Source organism: Lipophrys pholis (assembly GCF_963383615.2).
Source record: "Lipophrys pholis genome assembly, chromosome: 1".
NCBI classification, from domain to species: Eukaryota; Metazoa; Chordata; class Actinopteri; order Blenniiformes; family Blenniidae; genus Lipophrys; species Lipophrys pholis.
In genome coordinates this window covers 26,595,377-26,615,014 of record NC_137635.1, presented here as the reverse complement: position 1 = coordinate 26,615,014, position 19,638 = coordinate 26,595,377, and the positions used below count along the sequence as shown (strand labels likewise).

At 44.1% G+C, this 19,638-nt stretch overlaps 1 protein-coding gene across 1 annotated transcript; it reads right to left on the bottom strand.

The window, feature by feature from the left end:
- Window positions 1-783: 783 nt before the first annotated feature.
- On the bottom strand, window positions 784-12,068 carry fzr1a (fizzy/cell division cycle 20 related 1a). Its single transcript, XM_080478310.1, has 14 exons — window positions 11,894-12,068; window positions 10,400-10,473; window positions 9,204-9,332; window positions 8,914-8,977; window positions 8,424-8,554; window positions 8,026-8,111; window positions 7,760-7,943; window positions 7,527-7,592; window positions 6,645-6,747; window positions 6,369-6,553; window positions 2,991-3,224; window positions 2,810-2,914; window positions 2,625-2,717; window positions 784-2,552 (listed from the first exon to the last, which is right to left on the bottom strand). The coding sequence occupies exons 2-14, from the start codon at window positions 10,469-10,471 to the stop codon at window positions 2,511-2,513; spliced, it is 1,494 nt and encodes a 497-aa protein (XP_080334436.1). The 5' UTR covers window positions 10,472-10,473; window positions 11,894-12,068; the 3' UTR covers window positions 784-2,510.
- Window positions 12,069-19,638: the final 7,570 nt, after the last annotated feature.

Sequence of the window (19,638 nt, the reverse complement as noted above, 5' to 3'; positions counted from 1 at the left end):
TCCAGGTGGTGGTGGTGTCAGTCTGAGCACCGTCACCCAGATCACATTGACCCATTAAGAACCTTCCTGCAGGTGGAGAGCCCACAGGAAGTTGGAGAGCCCACAGGAAGGTGGCGCCCGGCGTGGGACATGAATAATAATAATAATAATAATAATAATAATAATAATAATAATAATAATAATAATAATAATAACGACTACGATAATAATAATAATGATAACAATAACAATAATAATAACAACAACAATAGCAAAAACAATAATAATAATAACAACGACGATAATAATAATGATAATAGTAACAACAATAATAGCAAAAACAATAACAACAACAATAATAGCAGAAACAATAATAATAATAATAATAATAATAATAATAATAATAACGACGACGACGATAATAATAATAATAATAATTGGTGCAGGTCAGTGTGTGATGGCAATGAGTGCAATAGTGATCCACTGTCAGCAGGGATCGGTTTAGTTACTGTCAATGACCCTCTGTAACCTCTGGACCACCTGGATTCTCTGGATCCTCCAGATCTCCTGGACCTCATGGATCCTCTGGATCTTCTGGACGTCCTGGATCCTCTTGATCTCCTGGACCCTCTGGACCAGTCAATGATTCAGAACCGGATCGGCTTGGCACTGAACTCCAGGTGTCACACAATATTTTGACTCTCTTCACTGCAAACAGTTTATGATTCCAACAAAGAACAACGAATGAAGTTTACGTTTCCTAAACGTTGAAATATTAAGAATAAAAACCAGAAGAATTCATCCTCGAGACAAACCAGAGTTTTATTGAGTACAGACAGTGCAGCTGTGTAACTAAAAAAAGTAACTTATAATCCAACTTAAAAGCAATTATTCAGTAAAGTAACTAAGTTACTTTTTCAAGGAGTAACTAGTAATCAGTAATTCGATTTCTTTTTCAAAGTAACTGCTTCCTGGTCTGCATGTGATGATGTGAGGCTCAGAACCAGAACCGAGATCGTACCATAGAGGTCACCTGGTCTCGGTCCCCACACGGCTGCAGGGCAACATGGTCTTGGTCACTGAACCCAGCATCCAGAACGTCAGGATCTTCTTCCATCTTGTTTCCAGTGGTCGGCACATCAACAGGTTTCGCTGGTGGCCAGCAACTACCTGCGTCCTGGACGGTCCTGGATCACCTTCATTAGTCTGGTGGATCACAACCGTCAGGCCGGTGCATCACCATGTTTTTCAATGTCCATCTTCTCGGCAGAGTTGGTTCAATACACCAAATTTATCATCACCTGCCCATAAACCTTTTTTCGGTCACAAGCGGCCAGAGGAGCTGCTCTACACATGAAGCCGAAGAGCCAATGGAAGCTTTTCATCTCGTGCCTGAAGGATGTAATTTGTGACGACTCTGCTCGTTTTCTCCTTCATCAACACCAGATATCCCAGGATTCACTGCTCAACATGCCAAATACATTTGAAATTCTTCTCAAGGTGAGAACAAGTCAGAAACCCTGGGGAATTGTTTCAGAGCCCTCAGAGGTAGTAACCCAAGACTTTGTTGAAAAGAGCTAATTGAAGGTCTTTCATTTAACTCTTGATTTTTCCGGGAATAATATTAACTGATCCCTGGTTTGAGTCATCTTCCATTACCTTCGGTCATCGTGTCGCTACTGGTGACCAGGGGGTGATCGATAAAACACAGACAAACACCAGAAGATACAAGCTATGTTTATTTATTGTTGATTATCTTCCAGGCCAGAGTTCTTTTCCTTGAACATTATTCTTGTACTGACAGTTGGCAGCTTTGTGTCCTACGGTCTCAGAACCACCAGCTCACTTCGGGAGAAGCAGAATGTAAAGGCCAACATTCAGCACAGGAAGACAAGACAGAACTTACCGTAAGGTTTCATGGCAGCAGAAAAAAGTGCTACCAGCTCAAACGTCTCATCAGCAGTTCAACGTGTGTCGAGCTGGTTTTGGGGTAAATATCCTCATCAGGATCTTTCAGGATTCAATTTTCTAATCTTTGCTGATGTTCTTCAGTTTGAATGTGATCGGGCCTGTTTGTCATGTCCGGTTATGTAATGTGATGGGTGTTAAATCACAGAACCTGAGGCAGGAAGCTGCTCCAGCCTGACAAAGACCAAATCAACACCACAGAACTAAAGTGAAAAGAAATAACTGGAGGAGAAAATAAAATAAATAAGACAATCAAAAGGACAAACTCAACATTTGGCAGGTATGCACATTGTCTTTGTAAACGAAGCATGATCACAGGGGAACAGAGCACAAATCTGCTGAAGGCCCATTCTTCTTGGGTGAAAAAAACACTGTTGATAGGCACCTCCAGGTGAGGCAGCCCGGCCCGGCCCGGCCCGGCCCGGCCCGGCAGCAGCCAAAACTTTTCGAAATGAACTCGGGGCAGTGGAGGAGCCTCAGCGGACCAGAGGATCCAAGAGGCCTGTTACAACTTGGTACATGCAATGACGAGCTGCCATCCCGGCCTGGTTCCCACTGACAGACTACCGGATCCTGGTGAACAGGTTCAGCACCGACACCGACTCCTGGACACAGAAAAAAAAGAGTCATTCCAGAACAGAACCAGAGCAGCTGATGCAGAGAGCAGAGAGCCGCACCTTGGTGGATCTCATTTTACTGAAGACATTCCAGAAGCGAAGCGTTTCATCTCCGGCGCCAGTCACAATGGCCTCGCCGTCCGGCGACATGGCCTGAGCACAGCACACCATTCATTATTCTCACAGACAGACAGACAGACAGACAGACAGACAGACAGACAGACAGACAGACAGACAATACTGACCAGGTACAAGACTCTGTAGGAATGTCCAGTGAGTTTGGCCACCTGAGTGAGAGACGGATATTTCCACACCAGGATCTGGTTCTGCGAGTAGCCGTGAGTACTGACCTACACAAGAAGAAGTTTTGTACTGGTTTCCCTCACAGTCAAGCAGTGTGTGACTCAGTGGAGCTCAGGATCTCACCAGCTCGTTGGTGTGCTTGGACCAGGCCAGGTTGCAGACCTGGGAGCCGGTGTCGGTGCACTGCAGCGGCTGCCCGGTCAGAGTGTTCCAGAAGCGGATGCAGCGGTCGGCCGTGCCACCGCCAGACGCCAGCAGGCCGTGCTGGTGAGGAGACCAGGCGATGGCCTTTACTGCAGCCAAGTGTTCGGTGTACTGCTGCACGGGGAGCACGCTCGAATGGTTCCACACCAGCAACTGCACAAAACAAGCCAACGTCAACAGAATCTCAATACGCACTAAAGCTGGGCTGAGAGCAACCAAAACCAAAAACTGCAACCCATGGTACTCTGTCTACCCTGCACTCTAGGGTTGGGCGATAATACGGTGATAAGGTATCCCTGAGGTATCTATACATAGCAATGATATCAGTTTCATTACCGGCATTTAAAAAATAATGTGAAGCACATATCAGCCTATAGGGACTGAATATATGGGTACTAGGGTGGTCCTTCCAGAGGGGTACATTTTCAAAATAATATTTTTTTCAGCTCCAACCCCCTAAATTTGTTGGAATAGCTGGAAAAACTCTCCTGGTGAATTTTTTTTCCAATTCCAACAACATTTACCCCCCCCCTCAATTAGACAGAAGGTTAGCCTTATCTCGCCACGATTGGCAACAAACAACACACAACAATTCTTCCAGAAGCTGAGTTTGGAAGACGGCTTCCTTGAACCTGATCCTGCTACTTGGCAGCAGCGTGAAGACTTCCAGACAGCAGCAGCAGCAGCAGCAGTAGCGGTCCTCAACGACCATGCTGAGCGCAGTGTCGCCTTAATCCAAGAATACAATGGAAAGCTAACTCAGAATGAGGAGCAGTTTCTCCTCCAATCTGTTTCTCGTCATCGCACAGAATTTCCAGACTCCAAAAAGAGCGTAGCTGCTGGTATGGGGCCTCAGCAGAAGAGCTGCTGGTATGGTGCCTCAGCAGAAGAGCTGCTGGTATGGTGCCTCAGCAGAAGAGCGTAGTTGCTGGTATGGTGCCTCAGCAGAAGAGCGTAGCTGCTGGTATGGTGCCTCAGCAGAAGAGCTGCTGGTATGGTGCCTCAGCAGAAGAGCGTAGTTGCTGGTATGGTGCCTCAGCAGAAGAGCGTAGCTGCTGGTATGGTGCCTCAGCAGAAGAGCGTAGCTGCTGGTATGGTGCCTCAGCAGAAGACCCAGGTAAACTAAGCTGGGAGCCAATAGACGGCTCAGCAGCCTTAAAGGGAACATAAACAGATATTTGGGACAGAGACTGAAAGTTGGATGATGGATATGGAATATGAATATTGCTTTTTATTTTAGGATTTTGTTTTCACATTTAGAACAAACAGAAATACAAGCATACTTACTACTTAGTCATATAATGATGTTTTGAACTTTTGAATGTTTAGAATTTTCATCACCATTGATATTTGTCCTTTTTCATACATGTAAAATTGTAGATTAAATTGCTTGATATCAGTTCTGATGTTAAAACTTTAATTTTCATTCTAATTTTAATTGTTATATGTGGTCTTTATTCCCAGATTATGAGCACCCCAAGGAGCTTGGGGGGGGGATTTAAAGGTCACTGAGGGAGGGGTAAAGGTTGTCCAATTGAGAAAAACATTCACAAGGAGAGTTTTCTCAGCTAATCCAACAAATTTCATGGGTTGGAGCTTAGAATTTCCAACTTCCATATTTATGGACCATCCTAATGGGTACATATAATGTATTTAATGTCCAAAGTGTTTGTCCAGCACTTCTGTGTGTGTGGTTGAGTTTTCTATTCAAATCTATTAATAGGTTAAAATAGTTATTTAACTGTTGTTTCGGGAGATGACTGTTAAGATAAGAAGAGAAAGTGAAAGTGAAGACAGGATGTCCAGCAGCACCGAGACAGTTGGTCTCAAAAAAGAGCCGAGATGCCGACTGAGCTGCCTGGACGGAAATACTTGAACAGAACATCCATCCCAGATTCCTATAATGAAGTTAGAAAAGAGGTTCACACATCAGTTGTGAGAGAATCACCGACAGCTGCACCTGGTCATCAGTCAACATGACACCATATATGTCGGTGACCGTCCACACCATAACACCTGAGTGGAAACTTGAATCTAAATCCTCCAGACAACTTATTTTCCTGAAAGCCGAACGGCAGACAATGTTGCTGCTGCGCTCGGAGACTCCATTCAGGACTGAGAGACTAAACTGTCAGGACCAAAGACAGAACCGGAGCGTCCTGGGACTGTACCGTGATATAGTCGGAGTCTTTCACTCAGCAAGCAGCGGGAGAGTGAACTTCATCATTCATTTGTCCTTCTTAGCTCTGTAGAAACTCCTGGTATATTATTTGGCTCTACAGAGGCTTCATATCTAGATCAATCCACACACTGAGGCCATGTTGACACACACCTGGGTTTTCACAAAAACAGATATTTCCCCCGCCACGTTTACAGAAGAATCTCTATTCACACAGCATGTATACCAGGTTCAGACCTGCTATGAGCAGCCGAACCTGTAGGGGGCAGCGTAAGTGCTAGCCAATCAGAATCTTGGAAAAACCATGAGTCCTTTCCTGTTCAGCGATAATGGCGTAGGGCTCGTTTATTTGGACCGATAAAGAGGCGGAGCTCCTCCTCAATGTGGCGTCACAAGATAAAATAAAAGGTAAAAACAAGCAGCTTTCTCTGGGTCGTCTTCCTGACGGGTCAAACTGGAAACACATGTCGCACACAGACGACGCGCCCGGCTCACATTGTGACGTGAAGCTCCGCCTCCCCTCTTTAGATGCAAACAGAGTTTTTCTAAATCTCACTGTGGCAGGAGTTTTCAGGAATCATCGTTTACGGAGACTCGTAGCTCCGTTTACGTGTAAAAGCAAGAAACGCAGAGAAATGTCAGTAATTTGAATCCCTGGGTACCAGGATGTAACGTGGCCTGAATAATCATAAAGGAGGCGGGAACATGAGCGGAAGGTTTTCCTGTATCAACACGAGGATAGCACACAACTCTACCGCTCACTATCGGATGCCATCGTCACCATTTTTCACTTCACTCATCAATGATCATAATGGTTGATCAGTATCATCCTGAGTTAAGATTCTGTCTCATAAAAGATCATTTCTCTTCACTGCTGTATTTGTCTCGTTACTCTGACGTTAAAGTCTGTCTACACCACATTTCTTCAGCATACAATAAATCAGTAGGAATCATAGTGAAAATAGTTCTTCCTTTGAGGTATGAAGTATCAGAAAACTCCAATACTGAATGTGAACGTTCATTTAGCACGGGTCACATTTGTGGTGTTGTCTCCAGCTATTGAGAAAGATAAAACATAACATCTTGGAGCAACAGAGTGAAGAGGGAACGGCCAGTACCTTGTTATCGTTTCCCCCCGAGGCGAGTAGCTGGTGGTCCGTGCTCCACTTCAGCCCGCAGACTTCCTGTCTGTGGCCCTGGAGGCGGCGCTCTGACTGGAGGGGCGGGGCTCTGATGTCGCGCTGCAGGATCACACGGTCGCGGCTGCCGGAAGACAGCTGGTCAGCATTCCAGGCCAGAGCTCCTGGCAGTAAGAGGAAACAGGTACATCTGATTCAAGCACCATGAACCGGAAGGATGTGGCTTCATGATGGTGGAGAACTGTGATCACTCACCCACTCTGGCCGTGTGTCCCTCCAGGACAGACAGCTTCTTCCCTGCTGCTGCGTCCCAGATCTGGACGTAACCTTTGTGAGTGCCCACCGCCACCAGGTTCCCCTGAAACAGACAGAACTATCAAAAGAACTGCATGGCAACATTGACAGGAAACACACATCCAGCTCCTCACAAGTTAGTGAGACCAGACGGAGCCGGGCAGTTCAGGAGCTGTAAAGTCAAAGTCTAAAAACAGGCGTGTGTTTTTAAAGGGCCAAACGTGAAAGGTTTTGTTTTTAACTTTTAACTGAAGTTTAAAAGCAGATTGTGTTGCACCAGCATCTCTTCCTGACTTTCATGGATATAAAATTGTAGTTTTGACAACAACCTTTCAGCTAAAACCACAGACTGAGATGAACTGTTTATGTGAAATAAAATAATCTTCTCCATGTTTTGGCTGCTCCATTCAGGCGTCGCTACAGCAGATGTGTAAAAGAAAATTGTCTCAATTTAAAAAAAAAAAAAAAAGGTATTACAGGTTTACTGTGATACTGATATTAGTGTACATTACATTATTCAGCCGTGAGGTTTGCCTAGTGATATTTAGCTCACGTATTCAGCAGTTGTTGAGTTCCTGGGACAGACTGGGTCGAGGCAGCCTCTGCTGCCAGCGGCTGCATGAGAGGATTCAGGTCCAGTTGTCAAAGAACTGACGACGACATTTCAAATCTCCTCCAGCTTTGGTGTCCTGGATGATTAACTTCTGCATTCACTGTATGTGCAGCTGGATTACAACTTCTAGTCTCTGTGGTCATTTTCTGTGGCTGTAGCAGCGTTTTGTGATCATTTGTGATACGGCACCTGCTTTTCAGTTTCTAAAGTGTAAGAACAGAAGCACTCACTCTCTCTGACCAGCCCACAGATGTTACAGAGTCCCCTTCAACGGAGAGGTCACAGAGACGAGTCACCTGAGAGCAACAGAGACAGAACAGAGCCAGCTCACACTCTGCAGGTCGCTTCACTCAGTGAGAACATGGGAACTCCGCTGAACAACACAAGCCTCAAGGTCTCAGCTGGAGAGGAGATTCCTCACAGCCATCCCAGGGGACCTTAGCCCAGCATGCAGCGCACTCACCTGGCTGGTGCAGGCACTCCACAGGTATACGCAGGTACCCAGTCCAACACTGAGCACATTGAGGGAGGACCAGTCCACTAAGTTAAGGTAGAAGTCGTCCTGAAGCTCTGGGGCATCTAGAACCTTAAAGGGGATTTTGGAGATCTTGCGTGTTGGTTTTCTCGGCGATCTCAGCAGTTTCTGGCTGCAAAGAGAACGTTGTTTAATTAGAAACAAATCCAGGAAATAAAAAATGTAAAGATTTCTAAGCTGGAAAAATACGTCACCTGTTGCTACTGACAGGAGACAGGGAATAGGGAGAAACTGTGTTTCCGTCCTCTTCTGGCAGAGCCCGCTTGGCGCTCACAGAATACTACCAAACAGACAGAAGATGAGTCATGAAGTTCAAAGGTCTCCCTAAGCAACACAAGGCCTGATTGGCTGAACAATGAGTGTAAAAAGCAGATGACAGAACTGAGTAGTCTTTCCACAGACACATAACTTCAGATCAGGGATCAAACCACAAACAGGAATATGGACATGTCTACCAGCAGTTCTCTAATTTGATTTTACAGTCTGCTCTCCAACCACCCTCATGTTTGCATCTGCCTATCTCACTATTATTCTCAGCTAATCACGTCAAAACACACGTGGACAGACAGAGTGAATGGCGGAGTGTCGTTACACTAAAGAGGCTCCTCTTGGCGGGCGTGGACGGCTGCAGGCGGCGGTCCTCTGACTGGGGGTCCTGCACCTTCTCAATGCCGGCGCCCAGCAGCTCGTTCTTCAGCAGAGCCGAGTACGCCAGGCCATCGGCTGCAGGCACACACAAGGAAAGGAAGCAAGCGGTTGGACCGCTCAAGCTGAGGCTCACAGGAAGGTCACAGTATTTACACATTCACCTTTGACCTCGGGATCAAGGTGTTATTCTACACAATATAAAGTCATAGTTCCGTTTTCAATCATACGTCATGAAGATTCAGCAAATATTCTTCAGAAATTGTCCAACCTGTTTGGATCAAGTCATGTTCTGCCAAACTAAGAGTCACAGGTCAGAGTGAGAAACCACATCACAAACTAACCTGATCTGACAGCCATCATCACACCAGGTGTGTGTGTGTGTGTGTTGCTGTGAGGCTGAGCAGAGCGGCTCTGTTGTATCACTGGTAGATTACCTTTGTTGCTGTCAGTCGTGCCATCTTTGGTTTTTCTGTTCTGATTGTGCGACTTCTCAATTTCCTGGGTGGAAAAATGGAAGAGAATGATCAGGGTCATCAAAGTAGTGTGGAGCACTCGGGTGTTCCAGGTCATGTTCACGATGGCTCCATGACGGTTAAAGGACAGTAGCATATGGCTGTGATGAAACAGGTTAAGTTTTAGGCAGATTGCAGCATGTAGGGCAGAGATACACACGGCGGCATTGTTCTTTTGATAGGAGGGCTGGGAGCTTGGCAGTGATGCTCACATTAATGCGATGGAAGTTGACACTCCAGTTGGCTCCGGCCCGGGAGGGAATGAAGCGATCGCCGTGCTTGCTGGGGGAGGACAGCGGGGAGCTGGAGGGTGTCAGAGATCGCACTGCTCCTGCAGCTTTCTACAGCAGACCAAACAGACGACAGCACAGAGAGCATTTCCTGACTGGAGGCCAAACATGAGCAACATTGGAGATGTTAACACCAAGACAGAGAGATCGTTTAAGTGGCAGATGGTGCGATTGTTCGAGGTGTTAACAACAGGAGGCAACAATCACAGAAGCTGGTCATTTGGCCGCTGAGGTCTCGTTTTGGCTCAGCCGTAGTGACACTGTCACACGGCAGGCCTGTTCTTCAGCAGTGAACTGCCTGGCCTGGAGGCGGTCACCTGACAATCCCTGTGGGGCCAGTTCACAGTCACTGTGTTTTTAAGGCGCGGTTCCACCGCACTTTCTATGTCGGAGCGTCGCGGGCCGGGTTTTCACATGGTCCGACTGAAAAGTTGTGGATGGTACGGAAAGAACCCTCGACCAACAGGTACGATTTTCCGCTACCCCTCCGTTGAGGTACCGAGCACCGAGGAACGGGTCTGTGAGGAGGAGCTACAAGGCAGCCGTCTGCTGATTGGTAGTGACGATCATCCCTCTGGACTTGGACGCAATATTTAAATATTCCATCGGCCATAAACCTCCGTCGTTGTTTACATACGCCACTTTGTGCTCACTGGTTGATTTGTTAACTGGTTTATTGAAACGTCGGCGCGACACAACATGGCGTCTTTTAACAAGATACAGACGTTCCTCTCAGGAACAGGAGGAGGAGACTCAACAGGAGCTCCTCCTCTCAGGAACAGGAGGAGGAGACTCAACAGGAGCTCCTCCTCTCAGGAACAGGAGGAGGAGACTCAACAGGAGCTCCTCCTCTCAGGAACAGGAGGAGGAGACTCAACAGGAGCTGGACGCTGCAATGAGAAAGTTTCACCTGAGTCACAGAGAACTTGGACGGCCGCTGGCCGCTTCCGTTCTCTTCGCTGGACGCGTCACCGAATCGTTCACAACCACGCCTGCATTGTTACCGTACTTTCTGTGGTGGGACCGCGAGACAGAGTTGGGCCTTGGTGCGCTTTGCCATACCATATATATATATAGACAGACAGACAGACAAAATTAAAAGAAAAAAGTTCACTTACAATTGGGCTTGCATTCTCATTCTGGATATTGATCTGTCTGAGTAATCTGTATTCATAGTCTTGATCCATCATGACTGAAAATAAAGCAGGAGAACAATAATAAAACCATGGACAATTTTTCAACCAGTCAAACACTGAAACAAATAAACCAACAAAACTTCAAACAGTAATATTGAAAAACCTGCAGAAAAAAAAAAAAATTCTGCAGTGCCAACACTCTTTACAGATTCATTTTGGAGTTTTTGAAGTTCATCCTGGACCATCACCCCCACACTCGACAAAAGATCATTTGTGAAGTATTCATGTTTAATGGTTGGTCTGATGTCATGTATTTATACAGTGAAAACACTCAGATGGACAAAGCAAACATTTCCCGACAGAAGCTCATCAGTGATCATGAGCCAGGCTGAGACTCAGTTACAGTGAAGCTCCGTTAAAACAAGACGATCAGGCACAACATGAAGCTGAAACCAGAGCTCCGAGCTGAGGTCCAAACAGCTCCCCGACAACCAGCTACCAGTACCAGTTCTAACTTCTACCACTACCAACCAGCTATCAGTACCAGTACCAACCACCTACCAGTACTAACTTCTACCACTACCAACCAGCTATCAGTACCAGTACCAACAAGCTACCAGTACTAACTTCCACCAGTACCAATCAGCTACCAGTACTAAATTTCTACCAGTACCAACCAGAAACAAGTACCAGTACTAACTTCTACCAGCGACCTGTACCAATCAGCTCCCGTACCAACCAGCTATGAGTACTAACTTCTACCAGTACCAACCAGCTACGAGTACTAACTTCTACCGGTACCAACCAGCTACTAGTACTAACTTCTACCAATACCAACCAGCAACCAGTACTAACTTCTACCAGTACCAACCAGCTACCAGTGTCAGTATTAACCAGCTACCAGTACTAACCAGCTACCAGTGTCAGTACCGACCAGCTACCAGCACCAACTATCTACCAGTGTCAGTACCAACCAGCTACCAGTACCAACCAGCTACCAGTACTAACTTCTACCAGTACCATACAGCTATCAGTACCAGTACCAACCAGCTACCAGTACTAATTTCTACCAGTTCCAACCAGTTACCAGTGTCAGTACCAACCAGCGACTAGTGTCACTTTCGACCAGCTACCAGTACCAGTATCAACCAGCTACCAGCACCAACCGGCTACCAGTACCAACCGGTAAATGATCACTACATGACCTACAGATCTTCGGAGCAGCTAAAGGCTCACCACGAATCAAAAATAATCTTCCGGTAACAGTTCGTTGATTCAGACGGTTGGAGTACAGTCGTGTCGTCAAGGCAACAAACAGAGAGTCGCGGGGGTTTCGCGGGGTAATAATCTGTCCCCTGAAACGAATCCAACAATAATCTACAATACAAAGCTACAGCTAATGCTAATGCTCACAGCTCAGCAGCTGACCGAGCTCTCGGCTATAATGTTAAAACCCTCGCTGACAACAAGACTCACTGTTCTCCGATCCACTCTTCCCCTTCGATCTCGGAGCAGAAAAACGGAGTTTAAAGCTTTAGAAGATGAAGAAAAGAGACAAAAACAATAACAATTGTTTTCTTTCACGGAGCGTTCACTTCTCTTCAGCGCGCTAAGCATCACGGGAAAGTCGTGACGTCACCGCTTTTGAATCACGTTGCTACGGAAACGTGCCTGAACGTCACTGAACGTTCACTGTAGATTATAGTCGCGTTTCTTCTCTTAAATACTGTGACAAACACTGTGGATTACAGTAAAGTCTTGTCTCTTGAATAACCGGACAAGAGGAGGAGCTTCAGGGCTTCACAGAACGAAAGAATCTCTGTCAAGCTCACATGTGGAGGATAACTTCTGGGAAGCGTCTATATAGGATGACAACAACCTAATGTAAACAAAACGCCCCAGACTCCCATCAGACACTACAATTTTACTCTCCTGCACATGGGCATGATCTTCAAGGGAAACTTTTAATGTTGGAGTAAAAAAACACACAAAAAAACGTGCAGTCACAGAAACACCATGCAAACCATCAATATCATCACCGCCCGTATGGTTGTAGGACTAGTCGTCCATGGACAACTCGTCCATGGACGACTAGTCCATGGACAGCACCCTCATAGGACAACTCGTCCACAGATGAGATTTCAGAATTTATTTGAGAAAATAAATCCTGTACCATGTATTTTTACATATTATTTCTAATTGATATTTTATATATTTTTCATGTATATAGTATATGTTTGTATATATATATTTAGAATAGTATTCAAGCAGTTCAGAGGAGGAAAACACAACAAAAACTTAAAAAACAACAACATAGAAAATATGTTATATGCACCTTGTATTGTATCCCGGTCGCCGCCATCTTGAATATTTGTGGTCTCCTAACCGCAGCACGCATGAAGACAATATCATTACGCTAGTACAGAAAGTAGTACCGACTTTAAGCACTGATTAAATAAAAATACTGCGGGATTACAAATGGAGAACTTTGGGCATCTCGCTCAGGACTAATGTGTCTTTGTTATGGAGTAAAGGGATTGTAGTGCCCTGATGTCGGAACGGGATGAAACGATATGGCTTTCACCTTATGGCCTTACGGAAGTAAAAAGAACTGAGTTAATTATGTAATTTTATACAAACGAGTTAAACGTTTTAAATCAATTAATTTAATTATCACGTTAGTTTTGACAGCACTAATAATAATAATACAACAATAATTCCAATCCAAGGTCATCTCAGCCAGGAGAGTTTAGAGCTGAAAACCTTCATTGTGATGGTGCAGCAGGACTTTCCACCTGGTCCACAGTGCTACAACCTTTCAGAGCAGCGTCACTTACCGCACTGTTTCTGAGTGATGATTGGCCTGCCTGATGAACTGATCTAAACCCAATAAAGTATTTGTGGGTGGCTGAGAAGACAATGAGATGCTGGAGACAGGATCCAATTCAGTCCTTGAGATCAAGTCGAAGTTTTTTCACAAACTTGGATTTTCAGGGGCTCCGAACATCGTTGTCATATACCAATGTTGGGGTACCAAAACGTAGCGGATGCTTTGTGTTTTCACTTGAAAACATTGTTGTGTACCTGAGGCCTTATGTGGACATTGTTATCAAAGCAATCTGACCTTACAGACGTCAATACAATTCCGCAGGTAGATTGCCTTTATGCTGCTGTTGGAGTCTCGTGAAAAACAATTTATGATCAGTTATTGTGTGTATATATCCTCACTGATCAGAAGTTTGACTTTACTGTTTTATGAATCCTTTCTTGACAAATGGAATGATCAGACAGTCCTTGTGGAGTTAATGACTATGCCATAAAATTCGCCATATATATATATATATATACAGTATATACTACCTTATCCAACTTACTGTGTGGAAGTACGGGGAAATACTTATGCAAGTTCCCTGAAAAGACTTGTCATATTGCAAAAAAGAGCAATAAGAATTGTACAGCGTTGGCACTAGGGAGCATACTAATCCACTTTTATCACAATCAAAAAAAAAATAATTTATGGATCTTGAGGAGTTTAAAACTATTCAAATAATTCATAAAGCAAAGCACAATTTATTACCAAATAATATTCAAAAATTGTTCTACAACAGAGAAAAGGATTTTGATTTAAGAGGAGAGTTACAGTTTAAAACTCATAAAGTCCTCACCACCCTTAAAGGTTTTTGTGTCACAAACTGGCTTAAGATTATGGAATAAACTATGTGTGGAGGTTAAATGAGTGTTAAATGCCAATTCAAAAAGAGATGTAAAGAGTTGATCCTGGCGAGGTGCACTGCTTGTTGATGACATGAGGATTGTTTGTTCATACAGTAGTGCTGTTTGAGTGATAGGTGTGTCTTAACTGTTGATAGTATAGTATATTGTAGGATTTAATGTATTGAAAGTGAAGAAGATATATTGTTGTAAATTAAGATAACCACAATGATGTGAAGAGGTAGGATTAAATAAGTACGTCTTCTTCCTACTCCTTTTCCTGCATGTGAAAGACACGGGCACATGTGGTGTTGACCTTTTTATATTCTTTATGTAATTGGATGTTGTGTTTTTTGTTGTTGTTTTTGTTTTTTTACACGTTCGAAATAAAAACTTCAAATCAAAATCAAAATCAAATTATTTGGTTGTTTGTCTCCTTTTAAATATTCCACCACAGGAGACTCTAAAGAAGTGGGGGCTTGTCCAGGAACTATTTTTCCTGAGCCATTGGATAATCAAGTCACTGTGGTGGAGGCAGAAGTAAACATGAGATGAGTGAGGTGAGTGTTTCTCCTGGACGTGTCTGTGACAGGGTGGAAACAGGAAGTCAGATGTGAAAGGGTTTTGAAAAGTCTATAAAAAGGAGTGGGCAGCTCACCTGAGCCATTCTTCCTGCACTGAGACACAGCTGAGTGAGAGCAGCTGAGGCCAGCATTTGTTTGGTGTCTTATTGGTGAGATCACTTACAAATAATTTTACATTAGTTCAAAGAATGATTTTAAAATGTATGAGCTTAAGTATTTCTGTTCAGTTTTTGATTTGATAAATAATTAAAATGTATAATATGTTAAACTTTTGATTCAGATCCCAAAGACCTGCAAGTCTCCAACTGGAGGAGGGACAGTTCTAGTCTGGTAAGTTATATTATTTTTGGTACATTGTTTTACATGGTGTTTGTAAAATGTTCTTTTTGTAAAATTTTCTTTTGTTTAGTCGTGTGCCTCTCTTTCTTAGTTTACATGTAAAGACTGCATTAGAGGAGCCAGCCACTGTTTGTTCCAAGCTCATAATTGATTAAGATGTTTTATTTCCTGGACTTCTCTGTTTTACGTACTTGGGGGGCAAGATGTGTTTTTTAGTCACCTTGATTGCTGTCGGTAGGCAAACTTCAGTGTTTTATTTGCTTTCAATTGATAAGTGTGAAGTGGTCTTTTATTCCTTGTTACCTAGGTTTTTGGAGACTACTTTTAATGTGCATATCTCTCTACTTGCCCCCAGATAGAGTACTCTAGCCCCACATTAGATATTCCCTTTAATTGTTTATCTTGCAGTCAATTGATTAATTGCACTCCTTGCCTGAACTGTTATCAGATTTTTTTTTTTTAAACTCTCCTCTAATCGGCTTATTGGAGGCAAGTTGTTTGAAGTCAGTCTTTTCATAAAATGTATTCTACAGCAGTCTTTGCTTCCTGTTTATTCTGGTTCTTGTGTGTTTAGTGTCACCAGGTCACCATTATTTCAATGGTGATGACATATTGATATAAAAATGTTTCTCCTATGTCTGCTCTCAAGGTGTCATCAGCCTAATGGCCAACAGTTTGGAGCCCGGTGAATCCCATTGAGCAAAAAAACCGTCCTAAACACGTCTAGGACGTCTTTTCTATACATACAGAAGACGTCCTCAGAGGGGCCAGAATTAATGTCTTTTTTTTTTTTAGGTCTTTTATGGATGTCAATGAAATTATGTTTTGAAAGGAGGAGGACAGGTTGTCAGTCTACCACAGGACTCGCATAGACTCACACATAGGGGCAATTTAGCATTGGTATGGACAAGCATGGTTTTGGAATGTTGGAAGAATCCAGAGTACCCAGAAGAAACCCATGCACACACAAGCAAACTCCACATAATGACAATTGACTGTTTATTAAACATTTACTCATGTACATTGTTTTATTCACAAGATGAAAGGTTAGCAAAGAGGCAAGTTTCTTCGTGGAGACTTAAAAAGTTCAATGTCTTGTGACCAAATCAAAAAATGGTAATAACTCCGACATTGTGCGGTCTGCATTGAGTTTCACATGCTGTCCCCTCATTCCTGTCATGATCTACTTCCCCTCAGTATTTTAGTGACGAATCAATAATTATGCAGGTAGTTGAATTTGACCGCTTCTGACCGGTCTCTTTGAACTGATTCTGGGGGTCTTCGATGTCCAAAATCTCTGTGTAGTTTATCAACAAGTGCAGGCTGTCAAATGGATGTCCAGATTACGGCCTGGATGGCTGGACGTGCCTTGGACATCTACGGATGCTCAGTGGGGTGTTTATCCTGGACCTGGAGGTTAAACGATTTGGAGCCAGGTGAGCATTTATCCTAGATGTGTATTTCAAAGGTGACAATATGTTGATTCACTTTTTTGTTTCCTATTCTGTTCTCCAGGTGTCATTAGCCTAAAGGCCGTTTTATGTCTGACGCACGGGCGTGATGTGCGGAGCTTCGACGTGCAGAATCAGCATGAGAGAACGTATGTGCCATTTATACTACACGTGGCTCACGCTCCCAAACTGCAGGGGGCTCTTTGGAGCCAGGTGAGGGTTTCTACTGGAGGTGGAGGCCAAACACTTTGGAGCCAGGTGAGGGTTTCTACTGGAGGTGGAGGCCAAACACTTTGGAGCCAGGTGAGGGTTTCTACTGGAGGTGGAGGCCAAACACTTTGGAGCCAGGTGAGGGTTTCTACTGGAGGTGCATTTCAATGGTGACAATATGTTTATTCACTTTTTTTTTTTCTCCTATTCTGTTACCTGGTGTCGTCAGCCTAATGGCCAACGGTGTGAAGCCCATGAGTGTTTCTACTTGATGTGTGTTTTAATGGTGGCGGCATATTGTTTTAAATCTTTTACTTCTCCCATGCTGGACTTCGGCGTTGGAGTGTGGAGTCATATTGGAGCGTTCTTGGAGCTGTGTTGGACTTGAGAATCACTGCACGCATGGCACCCAACGCAAGGAGGTAGAATTGTCGCATCACAATACATGGCCAAATAAAGATCATATGCACACATAATTTGAAGGATGGTTGTCAATGCAATGCATTGGTTGCTGTAGCAAGTCACAAATGAACCTTTTTGACTGACTTTTTGACACTGAACTTTACTTCCTGGTTACCATGGAGACACTATGTCTGATGTCCCCATTGACTCGGGTGTGTCCGCTGCTGATGGCGGTGATGGTGTGAGAATAAACCCTGAAAGAAAACCCCAGATGATTCAACTGACTGCTGAGGGGTTTGCGGCTGCATGTGAAAGGCTGCAAACTGTCAAAGTCTAAGCTGAACCTAGCAGCCAGCATCGGGGATCACATCCAAAGTGTCAAACAACAAATTATAAGTAAATGGTGTGACAGAGCTGGTTTGGGTGTGCAATGATGCCAAATGTGTACATGAAAGTATGTTGGGTTTCATGTCACCTGATTAAACCTTAAACTCAGCAGCTCAGCCTTGAAAGTCTGTGGACATGGAGGACTCAAAACTATCACACAACAAACAGAAGGATGTGAGACCAAAGGAAAGAGTCCAATGGATTAAACCTGCTTCTAATCAACCATCCAGTCATGACCTAAAGGAGGAAAATGAAAGCAGGCCAACCATTTTCACCCCCAGCCTTGTGGACATACAGGAGTTGGACAGGTATGCCATCTATTCTTCCTGTGAGGGTGAAAGCAGCTTGGGGAAATGACATCATGGGAACTTGTGCCTTCTCGGACCTGGGAAGCTCATCTACGTTCTGCTCTCGTCATCTAATGCAAAAGGTGAACATCACTGGAGGAGTGGCAGGCTTCCTGCTGGGCACCAGGGGTGGGAGGCAGTCATTCGAGGCTGCTCCTCAACAGATCTGAAGGTAGCTGGTTGGAGCAGCAATCATTTCTATCCGGTTCTGGAGGTTCTGAAACAGAAAATGCAAGTCATCACTGAAAGCATGGTAACACCAGAAAAGCTGGCAAAACGTCAGATACAAATATATCCAACATCCACATCCCACGCATCAAGGCAGCTGTTGACCTGCTGAGTGGTAAAGAGACACCTCAGGAATTGGAAGCTTGGGACGTCATCAGTTGTGATGAGTGCATCTCCTGGATGTGTATTTTGATGGTGACAATATGTTGATTTAAAAATGTTTTTTCTCCAAGTGCCATCAGCCTAATGGCCATCGGTCTGGTGCCAGGGGCGTGTTTCTAGTAGATGTGTAAATAATGGTGACGGTATGTTGATTTAAAAATGTTTCTCCTATGCATCAACCTTGGGAAGTCTTCCGTTGGGGTTAGTAGCTCCTGGATGTGTAATTTGATGGTGACAATATGTTGATTTTAAAATGTTCCTGTCTTTTCTCCAGGTGTCATCAGCCTAATGGCCAACGATTTGGAGCCAGATAAATGTTTCGACTGGACATGGATGCCAAACAGTTTGGAACCAGGTGAGCATTTCTACAGGATGTGTATTTTGATGGTGAAAATATGTTGACTTAAATCTTTTTCTGTTTTTCAGGTGTCATCAGTCTAATGGCTATCAGTCTGGAGCCAGGTGAGTGTTTCTAGTTGACGTGCATTTCAATAGTGACAATATGTTGATATGAATCTTTTTCTGTTTTTCAGGTGCCATCAGTCTGGAGCCAGATAAGTGTTTCTAATGGACCAAGTGAGTGTTTCCCCTGGGTGTGTATTTAAATGGTGACAGTATGTTGATTTCAATTTCTTTTTTTACTATTCCTCCTATGCTGGACTTGGAGTCGGGCTGTGGAGCCGTGTTGAAGTGGTATTGAGCATTCTTGAAACCGTGTTGGACTTGAATCACTGCATGCACTGCGCCCAACGCAAGGAGGTAGGATTAAGAGTAGCGTTTCAACATACATGGCCAAATAAAAATCATGTGCACACATATTTGGAAGGATAGTGGTAAATCCAATGCATTGATTGCTGTAGTGAGTCACAAACTGACCTCAACTTTTATTTCCTGGTTAACAAAGAGACACACAGCGCTTTGTCACTTCACCATTGACTCTGGTGTGTCCGCCGCTGACTGCAGTGATGGTGTGGGAATAAACAAAGGAGAAAGGGGTGATTCAACTGACTGTGAGGGGTTTGTGGCTAAATGTGAAAGGCTGCAAACTGTCAGTCAGCTTCAGCTGGACCTAGCAGCCAGCACAACAGATCGCATCCAAGGTTTCATGTCAAACATCCACCAATCAATGCCATGAAATGGTCTGACAGAACTAATTCTGGTGAGCAATGCCAAATGCGGAGAAGAAAGTTTGTTGGGTTTTAACGTCACTTGATGATGAAAAGAAAAGCCTGAAACTTGGTTGAATGAAAAAATGGTGTTCATCAATAAATGTATTTCTGAAGGGAAACTGGGTTTCAAACAATGAAGGTGAAGCACACGACAAAAATTATGGGGTTTCCAATGTTGTGAGCAAATAATGGGTAAAAGTGTAAAATCCAGCACCTCTTCTGTTCTAGTGA